The following is a 25313-nucleotide window of genomic DNA, read 5'->3' as shown; positions in this document are numbered from 1 at the left end:
CCTGCAACACAACACAGGAATGTTAGGGCTTTGCCTGCAACATAATACAGGAATGTTAGGGCTTTGCCTGCAACAAAATACATGTATGTTAGGGCTTTGCCTGCAATGCAATACAGGAATGTTAGGGCTTTGTCTGCAACACAACACAGGAATGTTAGGGCTTTGCCTGCAACACAATACAGGAATGTTAGGGCTTTGCCTGCAATACAATATAGGAATGTTAGGGCTTTGCCTGCAATACAATATAGGAATGTTAGGGCTTTGCCTGCAACACAACACAGTAATGTAAGGGCTTTGTCTGCAACACAACACAGGAATGTAAGGGCTTTGTCTGCAACACAACACAGGAATGTAAGGGCTTTGTCTGCAACACAATACAGGAATGTAAGGGCTTTGTCTGCAACACAATACAGGAATGTTAGGGCTTTGTCTGCAACACAACACAGGAATGTAAGGGCTTTGCCTGCAACATAATACAGGAATGTAAGGGTTTTGCCTGCAATATAGCCTTAGAATTGTAAAGAAAATACAAGCAGCTTTATAAATGCATTTATGCTATTTAAAAAAATATAAATTATGTCAAATATGTGTGTATTGTGAAAAAATAATACAATTATGTTCTTGTATCTAGTAAACTAGAAGAAATGTATTAAGAAAACCTAGGCTACACATCTCTAAATAGATTTATAAAAAGTATAAAAAAACTTGAACATACTAGTATGTCGAGCCAGGGAATAATTGGTCAGACTAAAGCCATCCACAGCTCCTTTAGTCTTACTCTTCTTCACCTCCTCTGGCTTGGTTCTGCTGGGCTCCATCTCATGACCAAACTCAGCACCTATCACCCCCAGCATTACGATGGCGGTGGCCTGCTTACGCCTGCTTTCAAATGAAACTGACAGTTTGTGCGGTGGGATGTCACCTAGACAAAGATTAGACATAAGTAAATTAAAGACGAGGTTGGGCTTACAGTTATTTAATAATAATGTTTCTATTACTTAGTGAAAAGTAATTTTGTAGCTATATCTTTTACTGTTGTACTTTGTAAGTTTAAAAAAAAAAACCTTTACTTTTAAAATGAGAAGAATGAATTTTTACTCTTGTACATTTGAAGGTAAGAAAACCCTCTTTTACCAGCTAAAATGCCCTCTTCATCTTCCTCCTCATCCTCTTCTCCATCTTTGTGGTTACTCAGCAGGGAGAGCTCTGGGTCCACATAGTGAGGCAGGAATGGAGCCCACTTGTCCAACAGCTTCTTGCGTCCCTCTGGGTTTATCCTCCTCAGTTCAGCCAGCAGCAGAGCCTGGGCTGCCTCCCTGATCTAGTGGGGATAGAATACAGTAGGGCTGAGAAAACATACCACCTGCCTCCCTGATCTAGTGGGGATAGCATACAGTAGGGCTGAGAAAACATACCACCTGCCTCCCTGATCAGTGATCTAGTGGGGATAGTATACAAAGTAGGGCTGAGAAAACATACAAGCATACCACCTGCCTCCCTGATCTAGTGGAGATAGCATACAGTAGGGCTGAGAAAACATACCACCTGCCTCCCTGATCTAGTGGGGATAGAATACAGTAGGGCTGAGAAAACATACCACCTGCCTCCCTGATCTAGTGGGGATAGCATACAGTAGGGCTGAGAAAACATACCACCTGCCTCCCTGATCTAGTGGGGATAGTATACAAAGTAGGGCTGAGAAAACATACAAGCATACCACCTGCCTCCCTGATCTAGTGGAGATAGCATACAGTAGGGCTGAGAAAACATACCACCTGCCTCCCTGATCTAGTGGGGATAGTATACAAAGTAGGGCTGAGAAAACATACAAGCATACCACCTGCCTCCCTGATCTAGTGGAGATAGCATACAGTATGGCTGAGAAAACATACAAGCATATCACCTGTCTCCCTGATCTAGAGGGGATAGTATACAGTTAAAGTAGGGCTGAGAAAACATACAAGCATACCACCTGCCTCCCTGATCTAGTGGGGATAACATACAAAGTAGGGCTGAGAAAACATACAAGCATACCACCAGTAGTCCACCCAGCTCTGATGGGTACCTAATTCATGTTAGGGAATCTAAAGGTAGTTGGGCATAGTGCTGATTACACCACACCTTCCCTTCATTTGCTGAGGTCAAGAATCATATATTCTACTTCATCTGCCCAATGGATCACTAGGTCTAAAGTGGATTCTTTACTTTTTTACTTTACGAACTCCTCAACACCTGTCTATGAACTAGCATATGATACACACCTCTAAACACCTGTCTATGAACTAGCATATGATACACACCTCTAAACACCTGTCCATGAACTAACATATGATACACACCTCTAAACACCTGTCTATGAACTAGCATATGATACACACCTCTAAACACCTGTCTATGAACTAACATATAATACACACCTCTAAACACCTGTCCATGAACTAACATATGATACACACCTCTAAACACCTGTCCATGAACTAATATATGATACACACCTCTAAACACCTGTCTATGTACTGTACACACCTCTAAACACCTGTCCATGAACTAACATATGATAAACACCTCTAAACACCTGTCTATGAACTAACATATGATAAACACCTCTAAACACCTGTCCATGAACTAGCATATGATACACACCTCTAAACACCTGTCTATGTACTGTACACACCTCTAAACACCTGTCTATGTACTGTACACACCTCTAAACACCTGTCTATATACTATACACACCTCTAAACACTTGTCTATGTACTGTACACACCTCTAAACACCTGTCTATGTACTGTACACACCTCTAAACACCTGTCTATGTACTGTACACACCTCTAAACACCTGTCTATGTACTGTACACACCTCTAAACACCTGTCTATGTACTGTACACACCTCTAAACACCTGTCTATGTACTGTACACACCTCTAAACACCTGTCTATGTACTGTACACACCTCTAAACACCTGTCCATGAACTAACATATGATACAAACCTCTAAACACCTGTCTATGTACTGTACACACCTCTAAACACCTGTCCATGAACTAGCATATGATACACACCTCTAAACACCTGTCCATGAACTAACATGATACACACCTCTAAACACCTGTCTATATGCTGTACACACCTCTAAACACCTGTCCTGCCAACGTCTAGCCAACATCTCCAGCTGAGGACACTGGTAGTACTCCACCCCCACCAGCTCAGGTAAGAGGACACAGTGTAGAGCGGCCAGTAGACTCCAGCCCTGCTTCACCTGTGCCTGGAGGGTAGCCAGGGCGTCGGCCGCATCCTCAGAGCTTCCTGCACTGTCTGGGCTCTCTGTGTCGCGCATCACCATGCCAAAGTGGGAACTCACTGATTCTCTTTTAGGCCTGAGGACATTCCATTCACATTTCTTACATGTATTCTGAACATGAGTACACCTTAACATTGGTGAAAATCAGAAGCAAAAAGACTTATTGGGATCTTTATTTATAAAATGTGTTAACAAAAAAAAAGAAATTTTGAACATTTTATTAGCAGCACAGGGGTTGACCCAAGAAGAAATGGTGATGTAGTGTATTGGGGGAGGCTGAAAGGATAGGAAGGAATTGGTAACAGCTGAAAAAAATAGCAGGAGTGTGGAGAGTGCAAAGCTTTGACAGAGGGCCTGTGTTCCACAAGGAAGGTAGAGGAAAGATAATGGTGATAAGGTGAACTTGTTACTTAAAATATATGTATCTAAATTAAGCTTTCATTAAATTAATTATTTTATAGTAAGAAAACAATAGAACTTAGGGAGAGCGATAGATAAATATTCAAAACATTATAAAGTTTTGAATATTTATCCTGATTCCATAAATTATAAAAAAAAGTATATACAACTAAAATAAATTAATAAATAAAATACGGATGTTTTGTTACCGATACAGTAGATGCTAAATATAACTAGTGGTTTTATATATATATACAAAAAAGTATGGCTAAATCTATGAGCTTTGCTACTGATACTAAAGGGTAAAACCAACCTTAAGGCCTGCATTAGCTCTGGCATGAAGACTGCCCTACTCATTCCCATGAGTGTGTTGGCCACAGAAATAACACTTAGCAAATGCTGAGTAGTCACTGCACTGGATATCTGCCATCTCGACTGTCAAATACACAACAGTAAAAAGTTGAATTGTGTTTGTTTCTTTTCTTTCTAGACAGGTTTTTTATTTTTAAAAATTACTTTTTTAGACAGTTATGATTTTTAAATTTAAAAAAAAAGTAAACAACATGTGCTGTAATATGTGTCAAACTACCTTGTTATGGAATACCACTGACAAAAATAAGTCAATGGAACTGCTGAGAAAGACTTGTCAAAACTAGCAGGAGAAACTTTATTTACCTTGGTAGAGAAGTCATACACTTGCTGTTGATAAGCCTTGGAATCCTTGTGAGGTGACCTCATGTCTACCTCGTTACTTTTGTCTACTGAGCTCATCCTCAGGAGACTTGCAGGAGTTTCTGGAGAGATGGCATGAGTTGAAATTATTGTTTTTATGGTTCATTACTGCCAATGTATTAAAAAAAACCAAACAATCTTAATGCATCTCTATCTATAGGCTCTCAGAAAGAATACTTTAAGCTTGACAGTTGAACCACTACTTGCCACATTTGCAAGTTCCATTAAAGTAAAGAAAGAGAAATTAGTGCGGGAAATTGCCATTTATCCTTTAGAATTGATAACAGTGAAATAACATATTCTACTATTACATAATAGTAGTAGCATAACTTTTAACATACTTAGAAAACTTAAGAGATTCTTTTGTAAATCATTATTGCATGGTTTTGACTGTTACTAAAAAATTCAACAATTAGTACATCTCTATAATGTGAAATAGCCAACACTGTTTCTTATTTATTACATTTGCTCAATGAAGCTATTGTTTCCACTGACGATTACTGATAAAATACATCTTTGTTGTAGCCACTTGTATATAACTGAAGGCCAATGTTGCAAATTAGAAACTGTTTTTTCTAGCAAACGTAACCGATGGTTTTCAAACAAGAAAAATTGACTTAATTGACTTATTATTTGAAGAATTGTGTCAAATTTATTTAATTTTAACTAACATCATTAATTGAGTAATTAAAACTAATTAAGCATAGCTAAACCGAAAATGGACCCAAGTAGTTACCCCCAGCTCCACCAGGTACTGATTTCAGCTGAGCCTGATGCCGGTGCCAGCCAGGCAGCATGAGTGACATGTGACCCCCATGTGACAGCAGGCCAAAGCTGATTGGGCCCTTGGGCTTGTGGAGCCCCAGCTTGTTCAGACACAGGTCATCCAGTTGGGGGTCAAGGTTCCAGGCATGGAGACAGGACATGAACAGCTCTCCGATGGCCATACTCAAAGACTCCTGCACACAGAGAAGTGAGTTAAAACCTGGCTGTCAATAGCTGCACATTCGCTTAAGGGGCCATCCATTTATGACGTCCACACGCGGGGGGTCGGGGTCCGAAAAAAAAACTGACTTTTGTGGGCGCATATGGACTTTTATAAGGAAAAAAGTGGATTTTTTGCGGACGGGGGAGGGGGGGGGAGGGTCCCCAAAATCAAAAAAAAATTGTGGACGTCATAAATGGATGACCCCTGACTAGTTATAAATGTGTGTTTTAATGTCTGCTCATTTGTTTGTCTAATTATAAATGTGTGTTGGACAGACTTTGTTTTACACAAATTAAGGAAACAGAGAAGACAGGATGTAAAGTGACAGAGAAGACAGGATGTAAAGTGACAGAGAAGAAAGGATGTAAAGTGACAGAGAAGACAGGATGTAAAGTGACAGAGAAGACAGGATGTAAAGTGACAGAGAAGACAGGATGTAAAGTGACAGAGAAGACAGGATGTAAAGTGACAGAGAAGACAGGATGTAAAGTGACAGAGAAGACAGGATGTAAAGTGACAGAGAAGACAGGATGTAAAGTGACAGAGAAGACAGGATGTAAAGTGACAGAGAAGACAGGATGTAAAGTGACAGAGAAGACAGGATGTAAAGTGTGCATTAAGCATATACCTGCACACTGATGGTCTCTGGCCTTTTCTTGACACTAGTGGGTTGGGTCTGGATGGGGGCGCTGGGCTGGGTGCTAGGGTTGCTGACAGCGTCCAGCTTGGTCTGAATTTTTTGGGTCACTGTCTCAGCTTTCTCCTTAGCTTTGGCTAACAGACCTGCCACAATTGTTAGAGAAAAGGGAAATAATCAATTAATAAAGTAATGGACTTTTTAAAGTTAATATACCACAGTTTTCTTTTGCAAAAAAAAAAAAATTTCAATTCAAGATATTCATAATGGTTACTAATTTTAAAACCATTCCAAAGAGATATCAATACATCATTAATAAACCACAAAACTTACCATGAATTCACCTAAGAATAAAGACAAACTTCACACACCAAAAGTTAAGTTAAAGTTATATAAATAAAAAGGGAGAGTTTTTTTTTTCCTACACATGCTACAAATGTTTAGGCCAATTGGATGGGAAATAGACTTCTTATAGAAAACTTGAGATACTTTTTATAATTTATTCTTTTAGTACAATAGATAAAATGTTATCAATTAAATCTTGCATTATTTCACTCTTTGTTTATCTGCAAAATCATATTTTTATGGTTAATTGCAGTTTTATAAAAATGGATTGAAAAGTTTCTTCAAAATATTAAGGATCAAATGTTAGGATGGTTTAACACAACTAAACATTGGGAATTTTGTTAAATTATGTTATGACTGAGATTCTTTAATCTTGAAAACAGAAATAACACAAGTAAAAAAATGGGAGTTTGGTTAAATTATGTTATGACTAAGATTCTTAAATCGTCAAAACAGAAACAACATATGTAAAAAAATGGGAGTTTTGTTAAATAAATAACTAAGATTTTTTTAATCCTCAAAACAGAAATAACACAATTAAAAACATGGGAGTTTTGTTAATTTATAACAGATTCTTTGATCATCAAAACAGAACAAATTAAGGTCAGGTATTGACATACCAAATAGATGATGCATCTGTTTTCCTAGATAAAATAAACGTTGAACATAAAGAGTTTAAAATTAACTGCTCCAGTGATTTTTAATTGAAATGATACTTGGCATCACCAGTGAAATAAAAGGATGCAGCATAAAAGGCAGTGTTACAAAAAGAAAAATGCATAACAAATACAGTGTGTCTTATGTAAATAGAAACTTTTTATGCTTATTGTAGAATTTTGTAATTGTAAGCATAATACTTTATAAAATACTGATATATTTAGACGTGTATATTTTTAAAATATAAATATATTAAGAACCAAATAATTTATATTAAGTACTTTAGTAACTCGAAAAAGTTTATTAATAAAATTTATTTTAATTGCAGACACAAAATTTAATTTTTTTTTCACTTTAAATTAACCTTAGCAGCCAAAAACACAATATTTTATAAAAGTGTGATAGTAAAATAATATCAGGTATATTTTTAGATAAAATTTTTTTTAGTTGACTATTAGATAATTTAATTTTCAACTAAAATAGTAGTCTACAGTTAAAGACAATTTACAACAAAGAATTAAAGTAACTATGACTACTTCCAAACTAGCTCCTGTGTTAGAACTACAAAGACGAATTTACTAATAAAATCTTAAGAAATCTGGTCACTTCCTTTTGTTAGTATTAGCCCCACCCTCCAACAATAAAGGCAACAATTTTGAAACTAAAAATACATTGCCGATAGTAAAAAAAAAAGGGAAGAAAAAAAATGCTTTGGATTTCTGGCAGATCGAATGGGGAGAGGGTAAAATGATTCAAAGCTTTCTTCATGTAGTAAAGAATACTTTATAATCATTACATAGTACTTATTTTCTGTTTTCCTGTTGTTACCAATAATGAAATATTCAGTTTCAAAGGTATTTTAATCTTTAAATATTCTTTTGGAACTGGCTGAACAGAAAATAATAAAAACTAATTTCAGCTGAGTTATTTCCCTTTAGACACAAGCTATTAGTCTGGAGTTAACTCCTACTAAATAAGCATAGTTAGAATATTATGTTGAAATACTGTTCTGTTTATTCCTCTATGCTGATAAGAATCCATCTGATCAATATTTTATAATACACATTTTCTTTTTATCATGCTTCTTAGCAAATTTATTTTAGGCAACTTTTTCTTTTTTATCAGATGAAAAGTGAGTGTTACATATTATTGTCATAAATTTATCATAATGCGCATAACTGTAGAAAAATACATATTTATAAAGAGAGAGATTATCTGTTTTCATATCACACTTCAATCACCATGCTGTAAAAACTCTGTGCATTAGTAAACAAAAGTGGCTGAATTAAAAATATGATCTGGAGTAATATGAAGAAACAAATCTGATTTGAAAGGCAGGGTAAGCTCTCACCAATCTGTTGTCTTGCTAGATTGCCAGCAGGGGGCAGCTTATAGGAGGAGGGGAGTGTGGCTACACGGGCGGGCACACGCTTACTGTCTGCCTCCGACACGGGCGGAGCCGACTCCGGCTCGGATGAGGTGCTGGCTTGACGGGGCAAGGACATGCTTTTGTTGGAGTCTATGGACATGCTACTGGGCCGACTCTTCAAAATCTTACTTTTAAGGCTCTTTTTTGTATCTTCTGGCTCAGGGTACGAGCTAGTGCTAACAGATTTAGATTTTGAGAACCGCAGGTTGGGGAATTTGGATTTCTTTCGCATCGGAGCTTCTGGTTGTTGACTGGTCACAGGAAATACTTGAGGGGAGGTGGGGGATGTTGGGGAGGCTGGAGATTGGGCAGGGACTGAGTTAAATCTGGTCAGTTTAGCATGCTGCCCTTTCTGGGCCCCAGTGGTTTGGACAGGGATGGAGAAGAAAGCCGAGTCAACATCTCGCTCTTCTTCTCTTAAATCCTCATAATCATCTTCTTCATTGAAATCTTCACGCAATATTTCAAAGCCAGAAAATGCACCTGAAGTGTCTGGATTGGAAAAAAAATTCTAGGCACTAAAACCTACAAAAGGAATGTTTAAGTCTGGTCAACTAAACAAACTGACAACAAAAACATCAGAACAAAAAAAAATTCTAGGCACTAAAACCAACAAAAGGAATGTTTAAGTCTGGTCAACTAAACAAACTGACAACAAAAACATCAGAACAAAAAAATATTCTAGGCACTAAAACCAACAAAAGGAATGTTTAAGTCTGGTCAACTAAACAAAATGACAACAAAAACATCAGAACAAAAAAATATTCTAGGCACTAAAACCAACAAAAGGAATGTTTAAGTCTGGTCAACTAAACAAAATGACAACAAAAACAGAACAAAAAAAAATTATTACATAAGAAAGTATTAGCACAGTTAGAAACAAATAGAAACAACAGTACATAAAAAAACAGCACCATCCACTGAAAGCAAGATAGACAAGCACATAGAATTCTTGTAGAGAACCAACTAACTGTTCGCTGGTTAAATGAGTTCAAGAAGCCAATTGGATTGTTTGTGTTCCAACATGACTGCAGCTAAACTGTGTCATATATCACAGTTATAAATGACTAACTCAACTAGCTTAGCTGCAATGGAGACTTAAGTTTTATAGCTAATGTGACACAACACGATTTATTCGTATATCTATGCTATGACTGCAGCTAAACTGATAAGACTATGCTATACATGACTAACTCAGCTAGCTCAGATGTAACAGACTCAAGTTGTATAGCTAATGTATTGACACATCAAGATTTATTCCTATCACAGGTACCTGGGCTAATTATTTAAATAATACATAATAGAATTCTTTGTTTTATTTCAGCCAATCAATAGGCACATGCTGCTTTATAAATAGTAAAAAGCCAGGGGAGATAATAGTGTCCTTTTCTACACCCATTCTGATAAAATTTAGTAGTATACGGAAGACAAGCCCCTCAACATGGATATTCCGCTACATAATAATGCCATTAAATGATGTTACATTCTCCATAAATTGTAATCAAACTATTTCCTTTAAAGTGTCTAACATATGTACATAACTTTTATAATAAATAAAATTAATTATAGTTAAATTGCTAAAAGTAATAAATGTAAACAAAAAGTTCAATATATAATAAAATGTTTTCAATCATATCTATTTTTTTTTTAAATATACACATGAAAGGAAAAGGAAGAAGGTTATCCAAAATGTTAATAAAACAAGGGTTAAGTAATCTTCCATCAAAACATGGCTTATCCAGCAGGATAAAAAAGTGTTATATAACCTTAACATTGAAACAGGGGTATCCAACAGATTAAAAAATGGTGTTATATAACCTTAACATTGAAACAGGGGTATCCAACAGGATAAAAATGGTGTTATATAACCTTAAAACTGAACCAGGGTTATCCAACAGGTTAAAGGGGTTAATTAACCTTAACGCTAAACCAGGGCTATTTAATCTTTACCAACAACTGGGGCGTCTCTAGCCCTATTTGTTAAGAGCCTATTTTGAAGTCACAATGACCCTAGCCACCACCAAACAAATGAACCTAATATGTACCTGCTTTACGAATAACCTGTTCAAACACTCCATCTTTAGTCCCTGTTGTAATCAATGACTGGTTTAATTATTTTATATTAAAGTGTATGTCTAAGTATCTTAATCTGTATAAATACTTTCTGTTGCAATCAATGACTGGTTTAATTATTTTATATTAAAGTGTATGTCTAAGTATCTTAATCTGTATAAATACTTTGTTGCAATCAATGACTGGTTTAATTATTTTATATAAAGTGTATGTTTAAGTATCTTAATCTGTATAAATACTTTCTGTTGCAATCAATGACTGCTTCAATTATTAGGGATTAAAGTGCCTATACATAAAAACTTTTTAAAATATTTTAATCACTATTTAAGAGAATTTAAATGGTACCATACCACAAGATTAACACTGTATTAAAACTGGTATTAATAAAAAGGTATTTATTTCTAGTTTCAATAAGATTATTATTTTTATCTCTGTATAAAAATCAAGAATAAATAATAATGCAAAAATGACTCTAGATTTTTAAAAAAATAGCAGACAGATTTTACAAAAATAGTAAAAAGAAAATGAATAGTGAGCGCTAGATGAGATCAAACAATGATTAAAAAAAAAAAAACATTTCAGAAATTTCAATTGAATTTTGAATTTAACTTTAATCTATAGGTCACAATACTTGAAAAACAGCTAGTAAAAAAAACGTACATGCCACAACTAACATGCTTCAAACCATTCTAACCACAAACAAAGGTCAGCAACTCTACCTGCAAGCTTCTGTTGGGTGTCAACAACCTCTGGGACTGGATGGGTTTTCTCCCCTGATGTGATGTTCATTCCCCTTGCTTCAAGCTCAGCAGGAGACAGCAATGCATATTCTTCAGTCAACAAATGAACTGGAATGTCAACAACAGAAATAAAATTAGTTTCCCATTCCATCTAATCATGTCTGTTTGAGGTTTAAAAGACATTTGTCTTAGATTTCTGGGGTTTGAGAGATTAACAGAAAAAAAAAATGTCCCATTTCATCTAACAATGTGTAAAGTAAAACTTAGTTCCCTTTTCAAGCCTGACGGTCCATGGGGCAAGTGAAGTAGAGTTCACCTGTAATCTTGTGAGTTTGGGGTTTAAAAATTGGACGTCTTAGATTTTCAGGTGTGTAGGAGGTTACAGAAAAAAATAATTGTTGCCCATTTTATCTGATGATGTGAGCTTAAGGTTTAAATGAAATTTTCATACATACATATCATCTATCAAACAACTCTTAATCAACATAGATACAGTTCAGCCTTTTATAAAGATTTCTGAATTGCCAGATTTTGATAGGATATTGTTTTATGTACAGAACTACTGGAAAACTTGACAGTTTTCTATATCTCACCAATAAGAGCCTCTGTGTCAAAAAACAGCACATGTGCATCAGGATCCCTAGTGTTGGTCTTCACCCCCTGGATGAGGAGAGGGAATCCCGTTGGTTTCATGAACTCAGATTTGTTCCCTTGGTTGATGTGGTTGGGCTGGGCAGCAATCTGAACAAGAAAGGTAATCTTGACTCTAATTTAAAACAATTAAATAATATGAGAATTTTATCTTAACTGAATTAAAAGGACTATAACTGTATACATCTACACTTCTTTGATTCTAATTGTCATGTTGGATGGGATTTCCTAAAACACAATTAAGTATTACGTGCTAGCATGCTATGCACCATATAGGCTGTTGACTCTGAATACAGCCTGCTTTTCTTTTTGGATTTTCTTTCATAGCACTTGTCCATCCAAGAACAAACTACAAGGCAGTCGTTGTATGATTTTGGAGTTTTCTTTCCTAGATGGGTTGCTGTTCCCTGCTATCAAACCTCATTAGCCTGGGAATTCGAACTATGGGCATTTTGGTTTAGCAACTATGAGCTTTACCAACCCGACCACGACTGCCCTTTTTTCACTGCACTACAGGATCATCCTACTAGTATGTTACAAAAGTAAGTACATTTCCAGCTTATGAAAGTCACCAGACTGACTGGTGTGACTAACTGTGAACTTACATTCAGCTTCTGTTGAGTGAAGTTTCTAAATGTGGCCAGGTTTCTGCGCTTGAGTGCCTGGGCTAGTGTGATGCTGGGGTTGGTCAAGGCCTCCACTGGGGTGGCGTTCTCATCACAGTTACTCAGCACATCCTCAGCTGTTTTACCATCTATCACTCGGTCCAGATGACCTGTGGTCAAACAAACAAATACATTTTGTTTTGTGTCACAAAGGAAATAATATAGTGCAGTAGATGCAAATTCAAATTATTTTAGTTAACTGCTAGTAAATTAAATATCTGACACTGTTGGCTATGTTATACCACATTAAGTCAAGTAGCTCAGTGCCTGAATGTAAACAATAGCCCCAACAGTGACCACAGCCTCACCTGTCTCCATCTGCCAGGTAAACAATAGCCCCAACAGTGACCACAGCCTCACCTGTCTCCATCTGCCAGGTAAACAATAGCCCCAACAGTGACCACAGCCTCACCTGTTTCCATCTGCCAGACAGTGACCACGCCATCCTTGGTTTGTACAAGCATGAAATCATCAAGTGGTCGCCATTTGATCAGCTTCACAGGGTAAAGATGGCGGGAAGCCAGCAGAAGACATTTCCTTTCCTTTAAACTCAGAAGAGCGACAGAGTGGTCTCCAGCAACTGAACAAATGCAGGACAAAATTCTGGGCTGTGGACCAGAAAAAATGGGATAGTTTCTGTCTGTTGCCAAATATACAGGAAAATAGTTTTAAAAAGATATAGGTATGTCAAGAGTTTATCAAAATGTCTAAGAGAATTAGTTTGGTGGCTGATGTGTTGGACACAACAAATCTGTCAGAAACTAAGTATTAGGATACAAATCAAGTTAAACATGTAAAACTGTGTTAACTATTCTTTTAACCAGATATCAATCAAGTAAATGAACTGGCCTGTCAACTAAAGAAGATAAAATTACAAGCCTTGACTTGGTTTAAGATAGCAACAATTGAATCTGCCACCTATGAGCCCATCTAGCTGCTATGGTATTTATTTGAGGAGATGTAAACACTATTTGGAAACTTTCAACTTGACTATTTAACTTTCAGATATTGCTTTTCTTAACCATTATAAAGGTTAACACTATTAACTGAAATTTCATCTATACAAGACTAAGTTTAATGCAGTGTACACAAGAATATAAACCAAATCAGTGTAGCTCCTACTTACATAAGAATATAAACCAAATCAGTGAAGCTCCTACTTACATAAGAATATAAACCAAATCAGTGTAGCTCCTACTTACACAAGAATATAAACCAAATCAGTGTAGCTCCTACTTACACAAGAATATAAACCAGATCAGTGTAGCTCCTACTTACACAAGAATATAAATTAGATCAGTGTAGCTCCTACTTACACAAGAATATAAACCAAATCAGTGTAGCTCCTACTTACACAAGAATATAAACCAAATCAGTGTAGCTCCTACTTACACAAGAATATAAACCAAATCAGTGTAGCTCCTACTTACACAAGAATATAAACCAAATCAGTGTAGCTCCTACTTACACAAGAATATAAACCAAATCAGTGTAGCTCCTACTTACACAAGAATATAAACCAAATCAGTGAAGCTCCTACTTACACAAAAATATAAACCAAATCAGTGTAGCTCCTACTTACACAAGAATATAAATTAGATCAGTGTAGCTCCTACTTACACAAGAATATAAACCAAATCAGTGTAGCTCCTACTTACACAAGAATATAAACCAGATCAGTGTAGCTCCTACTTACACAAGAATATAAATTAGATCAGTGTAGCTCCTACTTACACAAGAATATAAACCAAATCAGTGTAGCTCCTACTTACACAAGAATATAAACCAAATCAGTGTAGCTCCTACTTACACAAGAATATAAACCAAATCAGTGTAGCTCCTACTTACACAAGAATATAAACCAAATCAGTGTAGCTCCTACTTACACAAGAATATAAACCAAATCAGTGTAGCTCCTACTTACACAAGAATGTAAACCAAATCAGTGAAGCTCCTACTTACACAAAAATATAAACTAAATCAGTGTAGCTCCTACTTACATAAGAATATAATTCAAATCAGTGTAGCTCCTACTTACATTACAATTGGCAGGTGGCACAGTCATCTGAGTCAAGCTGCCTCCATGCACTGTGAAGGTGTGAATCTTGATGCCAGCGTTCACATCCCACAGGATGACAGAGAAATCAGCTCCACCTGACAACAGGTGATTAGGCTCATAGCGGGCTGACTCATTGAAGGGGTAGAGCAGACAGGTGACACGGCCGTGATGGCCTGCAAGGATCCTGGGTGTCACATCTACAGACAGACAAAATACTTTGGCTAGAATATAAAATTATCAAAAATGTTTAGTGATGTATGGTACATTTTAAAAAAATAAAATTGTCTTAATGTTATTTTAAACAACACACCTGAAAAATTAACTATTTTCTCTGAGTTGGAACTTGATTAGGAAACAGCACATTTTTTAAATTAAAATTTTTCTTTAATAGATAAAAATTAAAATAATTTAATAATAGATTCATCCAATATTTAACCATTGAACTAAGCTAACAAATTTTCTAAAAAATTGTTTATCATAAGCAGCAAATATGTAGCTATTTATGCAGTGGGTGTTTAGTTTGAAAACTAAATACCAAAAACAAACCAACATACCAATAGGTTTGTTGAAGGACAAGAGCTGGCGTTTAATGCAGTCTATAGCAGGCACAATGACAATGGTCCCATTGTTGCGGCCACACACGATCTTGCCTTGTGAGGGGATGAAGATGGTGGCAGTGATGAACACCTCCTCCTTGTCTTCAGGTGAGTCACACTAACAGACACAGTTTAACATTGAGATTGATAGACTAGAATTATGTTTAACACTAAGACTGTTGCACTTGTATAAACATTGGGACTTCAGATTACAGATATAAAAAATTGAAACTTGTAAAACTAAACTTGAATCTGACTGACCAAGTGGTCCAGAATTCCAGGAGGTGGGAAAGATCCAGCACTCCAAGACTCTTGAAGAGTTGTAGTGGATTTAGGGCTCAGAGCTGAAAAGTTAATTCGGAACATGACAATTACCAAATTTTTTTTATAAAACATGAAGATTAGGTTGTAAAAAATATTAGGATTAAAAAGAAAAATAATTCTATATAGGTATGGGTAGTAAGATTGTAAATAGTCTAAGAATGTAGTATGAAATGTTTACATGGCAGGCGGTCAAAGCTTTCTTGCCGGACCAGCGTCATCTGTCTCTCAGAGACTTGGGGTAGGGACCAGATGGTGACCCTGCCTTCAGAGTCCCCACGGAGAAGCAGGTGAGCAGCAGTCTCCCCACTGCCATAGTTCACATAGGCCAGCGCAGGGGAACACTCCAGTGTCTTCTGATGTCAAATAATTTAAACAATGTTCAGTACAATAATGCATGGTTATATTAAGGTTGAATAATCTGTTAAAAAAATAATGTTTTTGCTTCAAATTTTACATTGGATGTGTGAATAGCACGTGTACTCACAGTTTGTGTGAAAATATCCAGTACATAGTAAGCATGCACAGAAGTCTGGTTGTAGGGTTTATGGTAATCTTTATGCTCTGGGTTTGAGCTGACACAAAATTATAAAACAAAGTTTAATTACTTAATCCACAATTTAATCCACTCAATAATCAACTTGCATACCATAAGTCTCTGTAAAATAAAATCATAGAGCCTTAAGAAAAATGTAGACAAATATTGCTATTGCAATATATTAATTATAACTTTGTTTTGTACATGTTACTTAAGTTAAAAAATATATCTCTAAAAAATTTTTTTTGTAATGACAGCAGAGCTAAGATTTTGATCAATTAGTATCTAGAGCAGGAATAACACCAGCTGGTGCGTTTAATCTGAGACTGTATAGAACTCTTCTTGGTTACTGAATGGCTAAATAATTGAAAATAAATTAATTTTATCACTACTGTGGTATCCAGCTCAATTTTCACATACTGATTTTTTAAATTTATTACATTTTTTTTCATATCCTTTGTGCAGCACAAGTGAACATAGACTAGTGGATTGAGAAGTAGCAGACAATCTGAATCATAATAGATTCATTGTTTAAAGTTATAGTATGGTATTACTTTTATTTCATTGTATGTATTTTCTAAGCTGGGAACCACTGCTCTAGTGTATAAAGAAGATTAAAGAGGCTAATATCATCAATATAGAGGCTAATATTGTCATGTATAGGTGCTATTTGGAACCTACAGGACACTGAATTGTTTACACTCCGAAGTAGAGAACAGCTGTCTTATAAGGGCAGAGATACAAGTTTTGTTATTGATCTTAGTTAAGCAAATACTTAAACTGTTTTTTTTTTTAAATTATCACTACATAATTAAAGTAATTAAAACATCACTTGAGCGTAAGCAAAAACTTGACACATAGGATGGGTGTTGTTCTAGCTGTACAGCCAACAGAATCAAACCATTACCCAGCCAGCAAACACATCTCACAAAAACAGGGAAAAAAGATTTCAGTGGAAGAAAAATACACCCAGCAGCATGTTTAGAAGTCTAGTGTTCAATTTCAAAATTTGTAAATCATCACCCCCTCCCCCTTTTCAAGATTTCACAAGACGAACACACATGCACAATTTCCAGACATTTACCATGCTCACAATCCTCTTTGAACATTTGTGCACATTCTAAGTTGGAGTCCTTTGAAGGGTGTAAAAAGCATACACTTTGTAATTAAAGCTATCAGCTTTGTTAGTTATCGCACAATGGTTTACAATATCAGCATAAATCACTTAAATTTGAAGTAAAAGACACATTTATTAAAAATATGAATAAAATGCTAATTGAAAAAGTAGAATTGATTTTTTTTAATGAAATCTGCAATAATTTGATCAGATTAGCCTACTTTTTTTTAGAAGTCTTTTATTTATAGTTAAATAAAGTATAACTTAGTGCTTTATTAAATACTGACACAAAAAACTCACAAAACAAGACTCAACAAGACAGCTTCAAGGTGTCAAAGTCCAAAAACTGCAACCATTTTGTTGACAATAATTTTGCATTAAAAACAAAATCACCAAAAAAACATGAATATCAAATGAATAAGCTTATAAAAGTATTGGCAACCATAAGCAAACTGCCTAAAAGGGTGACTATATTCTCAAGAGAAAAAAAAACTGCATTAAAATTAATGTAAAATATTGTAATGCAAGCCTAATGCTGGGTTAATACAATTTGTGGCTTGAAATTAACCATTTCAATATTAGCAGCTTTTCCTTTTTAAAAATAAGCAACAATTAGTAAGTTATTGATTGGTCCTAAGAATAAAAAAGCAAAGTTTAAAGACAAGACTTCAATACAACAAAGCAAGATTCAAAATTTTCAGAAAAAAATTCCTCTACGTTATGTAGAAAAAAACCATTGTATTATGTGCAGGTTCGTTTCACTGATGTCCTATACTTACTGTAGAAGTTCAGATTTTATTTTTTGCTGGGCTCTATAAGGCAATAAAATAAAAAACACTCAAAAAAAATGTTACAGGTAAGAAAAATATATTTTTAATTAAAAAAAAAAAACACACACATTAAAGGGTGCTGTTAGGTAGAGAAAAAAAATCATGGCATAAATTAATTGTGTGAGCGAACAGCTTTTTAAAGAAAGAAAAACAAACAACAGGTTAACTTTAAGAAAAATAAATCAGTCCACACATTTGTACATGATTTTTACAAACTTTAAGATAAGGGAGTTTATTGCCAACAACTTTGAGAAGGGAAGAGTTATCTACAATGTTCATCTTAAATGCTGACTGAGAGAGGATGATGACAAGGAAAACTTCACAAGGACAATATCGCTACTCTTACCTGGCAACCGCTTTTCCTTTAAGCAAGCTAAGGTGAAAACAAGCTAGTGATTCAATGACTGAAAAAGCACTGCACACAGTGTTTTTAAGGTGCAGTGCTCAGTTATTTTAAGTGCACTACACAGTTCTAATATGCACTGCACAATTTCATTTGGTTAAACTATGGTATGGCAATAATAGTTTACTGAACACAATGATAGGGAACAGGCAATAGATAAACTGTGTGTTCAATGCTTTAGAAATGCTTTAAAATCTTATGCAAAATGCAATATAACATATATTAAAATGTATGTGTGAACCTTTATCATTAACTAGTTGTTATGTTAGTTAGTGTGAGTATTAAAATAATTCACAAGAAAATAAATGTTTTAAAACTTCGGAAACACAAAGTGTGCAGAAATAGATTGTTATCAAAATAGGGTTCATTCAAGGGGATTTTATAAAATAATTATATATATAGAAATATACACTAGTGGTGGCTTTAGAACGATGAAATTAAAAAATAAATAAATAAAGTAATAATGTCTATATTTGTATCTATATTTGTATCAGACATCTTAGAGATTAGACAGTTATATAAAAAAATGTATTTTAGGTTTATTTGGGGAAAATGTGGAAGCAATTTTTAAAAAATGTGAATACTTTTGTTTAAGAATGGTCAATAAATGACATAAACAAAATAAAATTTACAGAAATAAGTGTTTTGGTTTTTACTTGAGTGGATAAATATTTAGTTAAACTATTTCCCTCATGTGTATGGTAGACCATGACACTATGCCACAATACAGCTACACTTCTCAAGCAGTCTAAAACTAGAACATGACACAGAGTCCCACCATGGTTAGACTCACACCCTGACAGCTCACACACACACACTGAATAAATACGTCCCAAACAAGCGCAGTGGTGACACTAAGTCTAGAAGCATTTGTATACTGTTCCACTGTTTTATCCTAGACACAACGGGTACCAGTGCACTACTGAGTGCTACAAGTATATAACTAGATTCTTGTATGTAGTAGTACATCACATCCAACATAGAAGTATAAAAAATGTGAAAAAGAAATTACTTGGTGGGCAGTTTGTAGAGGTACCCGCGGCCTTCGTTACTCCATACTATCACCCGATCAACACTGAGGAAATCACCACCTGTCCAGCGCTCTCCGCGGCGGTTGGATTCAGAACACAGTAATGTGAAATCACTGGCATCATAAATCTGGAATCGAATCAAAAATATTCTTTTAATGAAAATCAACTTTTAAAGGTTACTGTAATTTTATTATTAAAATATTCAATTAGGCATTGATTAAATATTTGTGAAAAACTTCATGAACATACACAACTGAACACAGAAAATAATAATTGCCACATTAAAAAAAGAGAGAGAATGAAAGAAAGGGAGAGATGAAATTATATTAAAACTTACAGGTTAGATATTGTGACATGGTGTAACTATAGTGCACATTTTTTAAGGTCGGAAAACAAATAGCAAAATTAAAGTGCACTTTAAACGCTATAAGCACGTTGACAATAAATAATCATACACTTTTTAGGTTGTTCCATTGTTTGCCATCCTTTACGCATAATACTAAATTTTATAAGTGCTTTTGGCCACAGCAAACATTTAAGCAAGACTTTAAGCAAAAGTAAGAAAAATGGCAAAAATATAGAAAGTCAAGAGTACAACAAAAAGTGATTCAGCAAAGAAACAATCCACTCCTAATAACTTTAACAAGTGGGTACATATCCAATATCAAATATTCAGTCAACATAAAAATAGAACAAAATGTATTTATCAAAGATTGTAATTAAAAACAAGAATTTTTTTTACTACACCTTAAAAGACACAAATAACTACTAATTTGTAATTTGTGTAAAACAAATTAGTTCTCTGAGCCAGTGTATCAAATGATAAGAGAAATGATAAGAGAAATTTACTATTTGTTCTTACTTTTCTAAATTAACTAAAATCAACTTTAAGCGAAATTTGTAAAAATGAAAACAGGAACTGGTAGATAGCATAACATGCTTTAGAGAAAAATAAAATGTCTACACTCCAATACACAAAAGACAATAAGTTCATCTACAGGAAAAGTTGAATTTATTCTCAAAAAGTGAATACCAGCTTATTGTTTACACTGTGATGATGTATTGATTTCTTATGATTTTATCATTAGGGTGTTAACATTTCAATAAGCTTTATGCAATTAATTATCACTATTTACATATTAAATGTAATATTAAAATCATAATTAATTTTTTAAATTGTAAACAAGAAAATATGAAAGATGTTACAAATTTTAATTGTAAATGATGAAAAAAGATGAATTTTGTTAATTTATTGATTATTAAACAGAATTGTTTTTAAAAATAAGGACACTTACAGATTGAAATAGAGCTTAATAAAGATTTTAAAACAATAAGTACAGGAGTCACATAGCTGTTAATTACACAATAAGATTTTAAGGAAAACATTGAGTGCATTAAACATGTGTTAAAAGCCGTACACTTTTGTATGTGCTGAAGCAAAAAATGCCTTTCATTTTTAAACGTAGAAAGAAAAAAAAATACAACAGAAATGAAGTTGCTAAAAACAAAAAAACTTTCAAAACAAGGAGCAGGTCCCAATCATGAGGTATTGTTCACAAAATTAATTGTGTAAGTAAACTCCATAACAAATTTAGTGTGTGGCCCTAGCTAATTTGTTAAAGATAAAATTCATGCTTTGATCATCTCATGGGGGTCTTAACTACTTCGAAGCTAAAGCTATCTGATGAGCTAAACTTGCTGCTAATGCACAAGGACACTGATGGTCAAGCCCTTCTTACCCCTTCTTGTGTTTCTGGTCTCCGACTGGAATAACTATACACCTTTAGGAGGGAGTAATACATACTAAATTCAAAGTCACAAAATCAAAGAAACACAACACACTTCATGAAAATTGATAAAAAAAGAAAATTTTAAAATGAAACCATTGTTAACACTTTAAGTATTTATCAAGCATAAAATGATATCTATTTTTAAGAAATTTAATCATAGAATCATCATTTTACATTATATTTCTTTTTGCTGTTATAAGTAAATCACTTGATCATGCATCAGATAAAACTTGAAGGCTTTTATAAAATTTAATTCATTGCTTGATACATTTTATAGCTGAACATTAAGGAAAAAAACAATGTTCTAGACATTCATCTGCCCAATAGATTGCTTGGTTGAGTCATCAGCTTAAAGATAGTGGTCTCACTTCTAAGTAAAATCTAATTGTTAATTGGCTAGTGGAGAAGTGAATTTTTCCTTTAATAGTTTTAAACTCACAAGATTCAGACAACTTCTTCAACAATTTTTAATTCAATACCAGACTTTATGACTCTACAAACTTCAGTCAGTATTTATACTAGTTTAAAATGAATTGATCAATTTCATTTTAGATTCCATAATGTTTAGAATTAGCAAAGCATCCAACAAGAAATTTCTATAAATTAAAAAATTGCATTCTAGGCATTTGGCAGTTCAAGTGATAATAAGGCTTTACAAACAACTTTTAGATAGCTATGCTAAAGATTAGACTAGGTGGAGAAAGGCAAATTTAAATTTAAAGAGAAGAAGGAGCAGAATTTCAGAAAAGGAGGAAATAATGGTGAAAGTTCTGAATAAGACACATTCAACTCTCAGAGAGAGAAATCAAATGTAATTTTATTGTCAAGTAAGATCATTTTTGGAATAAGAATATGTTGTTATCAACATTTTATAATGGCCAATAAGAAAACTGTTGGATTAAGTTATTTTAGTTCTATTATATTTAAGACAAGATAATCTGTAAGCCCATTCCATCATTTGTTATTTATGATGTAATGGACATAGATGTGAAGTAGAGAAATACCACTAGATTTTTATAAAATCATAAACTTTAATTAACTCCATGTTCTGTACTTTTAACAAAGAAAATATTTAGGCTAGGCCTATATAAAATATATTTTAAAAAGAAAATGTTACTTTTTATTTCTACTTTTAAAAAATGAAGCCGAAAAACGAATGTATAGTCTAAGAACTTCTCATAAATATCCAATATAACTAAAATAACTTGTTACAGAATTGACTGCATATAATAAGTTAAATAAGGGGACTAAACATTTAACAATACCTCCCATATCTACTAAAACCCCACTGCCTTAATAAAGTGCTCAAAGGAAACATGCAAATTTAAATAAGTATACAAAAGAATTGATAATGAAAATCCCATTTGAACAATGAAATAGTAAAATTTTCTATTAGATCATAAAGCCTTTAAATTTTGCAATTAAAAAATCTACAGTAATTTGTATTGAAATTCTTTTAAAATATTTTAATAACATACAAAACATTCAAGGGGTATAAGTCATGCAGGCATAATTTCAGTTCAGTAAAAAAAAACCACTCCTGTATAACTATTGCTATTTCAAACACGGATATTAAAAAAAAAAAAAAAAAGAAAATAAAAGCATGCAATAATATAAAAGAAAATTATCACTCAAAGGAAAAAAATCCACTCTTCAGATTTAAGTAAATGGTTCTCCTACCTGCCAATACTTGCTACACACAATCAAAACTGTGCGCAGGTTACCAGGACAACAAGTCAGTGTCTGAGCATTTAAACATCGGATCTGTTTGGACTCATCTTCAGGGATTTTGTTGCCCTGAAATGTTAACCAAATTTTATAAGTGTTTAAACATTGTGTTTATTAACTAGTGAAATAACTGAAACTATCAATTAGAAATGTGACGTTAACATAATTAAAAAACAGTGATGAATAAAAACCTTGTGTTCCTGTGTTGTGGAGACAATGGTCCAAACTTTAACAGTGCCAGAATTGGTGATAGCCAGTATAACATCATCTAAACAGATTTAATTGTTATATAAACATTAAAAAAATATGTAGACACAATGCGAAGGTAAATAACTTTTAATTTTTAGCAATGAAAATCTTAAGAAATTAAAAAAATTAGAGAAATATGATAACACTCAACTACTTACCATCCCTGTTAGGGGGGTTAAAAACACAACAAGCACTCATCCAATCAGAGTCAGCCCTGGCTACTAAACGTGTGACTATTTCCAGGTTAAGTGGGTCAATAATCACAATTTCATCATAATAACCGTTACAGACAAGCCGCAGAGCTTTAGCAGATCGCAGGTGGTAAGACTGAAAACATGTTGAAATAGGAGTGCTAACATTAATAGATAACTATGAACAATATATATTACTACAAGCTTACTTCAATATTTACCTTAATTTCAGAGTGAACTTTATCAATCTTTGTATTCTCTATACAGCGTCCATCAGAAACATCCCACAAACACATCTCCCTATCAAAAAGTGAAATAGTTTGCTATTTGATAAAAAAAACAACACAAACAGATATATTTTTCTACTTTTCTCATGTAGATATTAAGCAAAGAAGCATTGTATACTTCAATTGTCTAATTTTTACTATTAATTATTTTTCTCTAATAATTAAAAATATACAGAAGATACACTGCTTTTAATGTTAAAATAGTTAATAAATAAAAATGCCCGACTACTGGTAAGATTATAAGCAATGTATCTTTTATCTCCTGTACAACATTCAACACTGTTCAAGAATACATACATTACAGCTAATCAACATTGTTATAATACAGTGACATAAAAATTGAGACTATAAACTCTCACCCGTTTTCTGATGAGCTAACAATATAACACCTGTCCTTGTGCTCACTTCCCATAGCTAAACAGCTGATGGCTGCAGTGTGACCAAATAACATGTTTCTAGGTGCAACCTAGCAGTTAAAAATTGTCTTTTAATAGATTAGACAATAAAAACATAACATTTTTTAATAAAAATAATTTTATTGTTTAAGTTTTAACATTTTATGTGATGGTACTCGCTAAAAATCTTTAAAGCAGTGTTGGCCAATAATTATTTAAAAAAGAGAATAAACCATCAACAAAATATTGTTGACCCTTCATCACAACCTGTAACTATAGGCCTAATAATCTTTTAAACAAATTTTTGTGGCTTAGTTACAACATTGCAAAACCAAATAGTGCCTTTACTAGATAGGAAGAATTTCTAATTTAAAACTTCATTGAGTCCACTTGCTAAGCTTAAAGAGACCTAACCCAACACTCTTATTAAAGTGAAAGGAAGTTAATTTTTCTCAAAAAGAATAAAGAAAATCCAAGATCAAGATTTTTGTTAAGAGTCTATGGATAATCAACAATCATTAAAAAATGCGAACTCTACAAAAAATACCTGAAAATGTTCCATAACATCCCAGACACAGATCTGTCCATCATTACAGCCAGTAACAATGTATTTCCCACCAGGTGTCATTAAAATTGCAGATATACAATGCGTTGGTGCATGTGGGCCCCACAGTACCATGGGTACAACCAGGCTGCTTCCTGATGACATCTTGGTGCTTCAATTAATTCTTTTAAAACATACCCTCCTTTGTTTGTTAAAGCACAGGTTTTCTAATGAATAACACAGCCCCACTAGATCATTGTTGCACAGAAAGAGTAGTTATCTGCTAAAAAAAGGAGTTATTATTAATAAAAGAAGGAATAAAATAATATGGAATAAGCACTAATAAGAAAACAAAAAAAGCTACAGGTTATGAATTTAAAATTGTATGGGTGGGTGAGGGTGGTATTGGATTGCAGAAGAATTTAGTCCACTATTTAACAACATGAGGCTCGTAAAAACAAAGCTTTTGATTTTTCTATTTCTTGCATTTCTATTATATGCTAATAATCCAGTAACATATCTGACTACTACATTCATCATCTATTCCCCGTTCGTGCCTAAGTAAGACATGGGGTAGATGAAGTAGAATCAATCTTAATGACCTGCTTCAAAGACGG

General features: G+C 34.0%; 2 protein-coding genes across 2 annotated transcripts in view; one reads left to right on the top strand and one right to left on the bottom strand.

Moving 5' to 3' along the window:
- The window catches only part of LOC131935375 (putative tRNA N6-adenosine threonylcarbamoyltransferase), a 325139-nt gene that overhangs the window by 57721 nt on the left and 242105 nt on the right, over positions 1-25313 (top strand). The window lies entirely within an intron of this gene.
- The window catches only part of LOC131935431 (WD repeat-containing protein 7), a 39185-nt gene that overhangs the window by 10859 nt on the left and 3013 nt on the right, over positions 1-25313 (bottom strand). The window contains exons 2-28 of the mRNA XM_059291831.1: positions 24700-24979; positions 24117-24223; positions 23692-23770; positions 23438-23606; positions 23222-23298; positions 22983-23099; positions 19494-19639; positions 18425-18451; positions 16081-16168; positions 15775-15949; positions 15534-15616; positions 15231-15390; positions 14656-14873; positions 13030-13225; positions 12558-12727; positions 11895-12042; positions 11281-11409; positions 8289-8980; positions 7863-7947; positions 7023-7046; positions 6049-6203; positions 5169-5391; positions 4376-4494; positions 4014-4135; positions 3131-3377; positions 1135-1321; positions 716-922 (exon numbers count right to left, since the gene is read on the bottom strand). Of these exons, the coding sequence (XP_059147814.1) occupies positions 716-922; positions 1135-1321; positions 3131-3377; positions 4014-4135; positions 4376-4494; positions 5169-5391; positions 6049-6203; positions 7023-7046; positions 7863-7947; positions 8289-8980; positions 11281-11409; positions 11895-12042; positions 12558-12727; positions 13030-13225; positions 14656-14873; positions 15231-15390; positions 15534-15616; positions 15775-15949; positions 16081-16168; positions 18425-18451; positions 19494-19639; positions 22983-23099; positions 23222-23298; positions 23438-23606; positions 23692-23770; positions 24117-24223; positions 24700-24861 (4312 nt within the window). The 5' untranslated portion in view covers positions 24862-24979. The remainder of the gene's footprint in view (positions 1-715; positions 923-1134; positions 1322-3130; positions 3378-4013; positions 4136-4375; positions 4495-5168; positions 5392-6048; positions 6204-7022; positions 7047-7862; positions 7948-8288; positions 8981-11280; positions 11410-11894; positions 12043-12557; positions 12728-13029; positions 13226-14655; positions 14874-15230; positions 15391-15533; positions 15617-15774; positions 15950-16080; positions 16169-18424; positions 18452-19493; positions 19640-22982; positions 23100-23221; positions 23299-23437; positions 23607-23691; positions 23771-24116; positions 24224-24699; positions 24980-25313) is intronic.

This window comes from Physella acuta, unplaced genomic scaffold, assembly GCF_028476545.2.
Source record: "Physella acuta isolate Inbredline_101_S28 unplaced genomic scaffold, ASM2847654v3 ptg000144l, whole genome shotgun sequence".
NCBI lineage: Eukaryota > Metazoa > Mollusca > Gastropoda > Physidae > Physella > Physella acuta.
The sequence above is the reverse complement of the archived record's forward strand: the minus strand, read 5'-3'. Positions and strand labels throughout refer to the sequence as shown.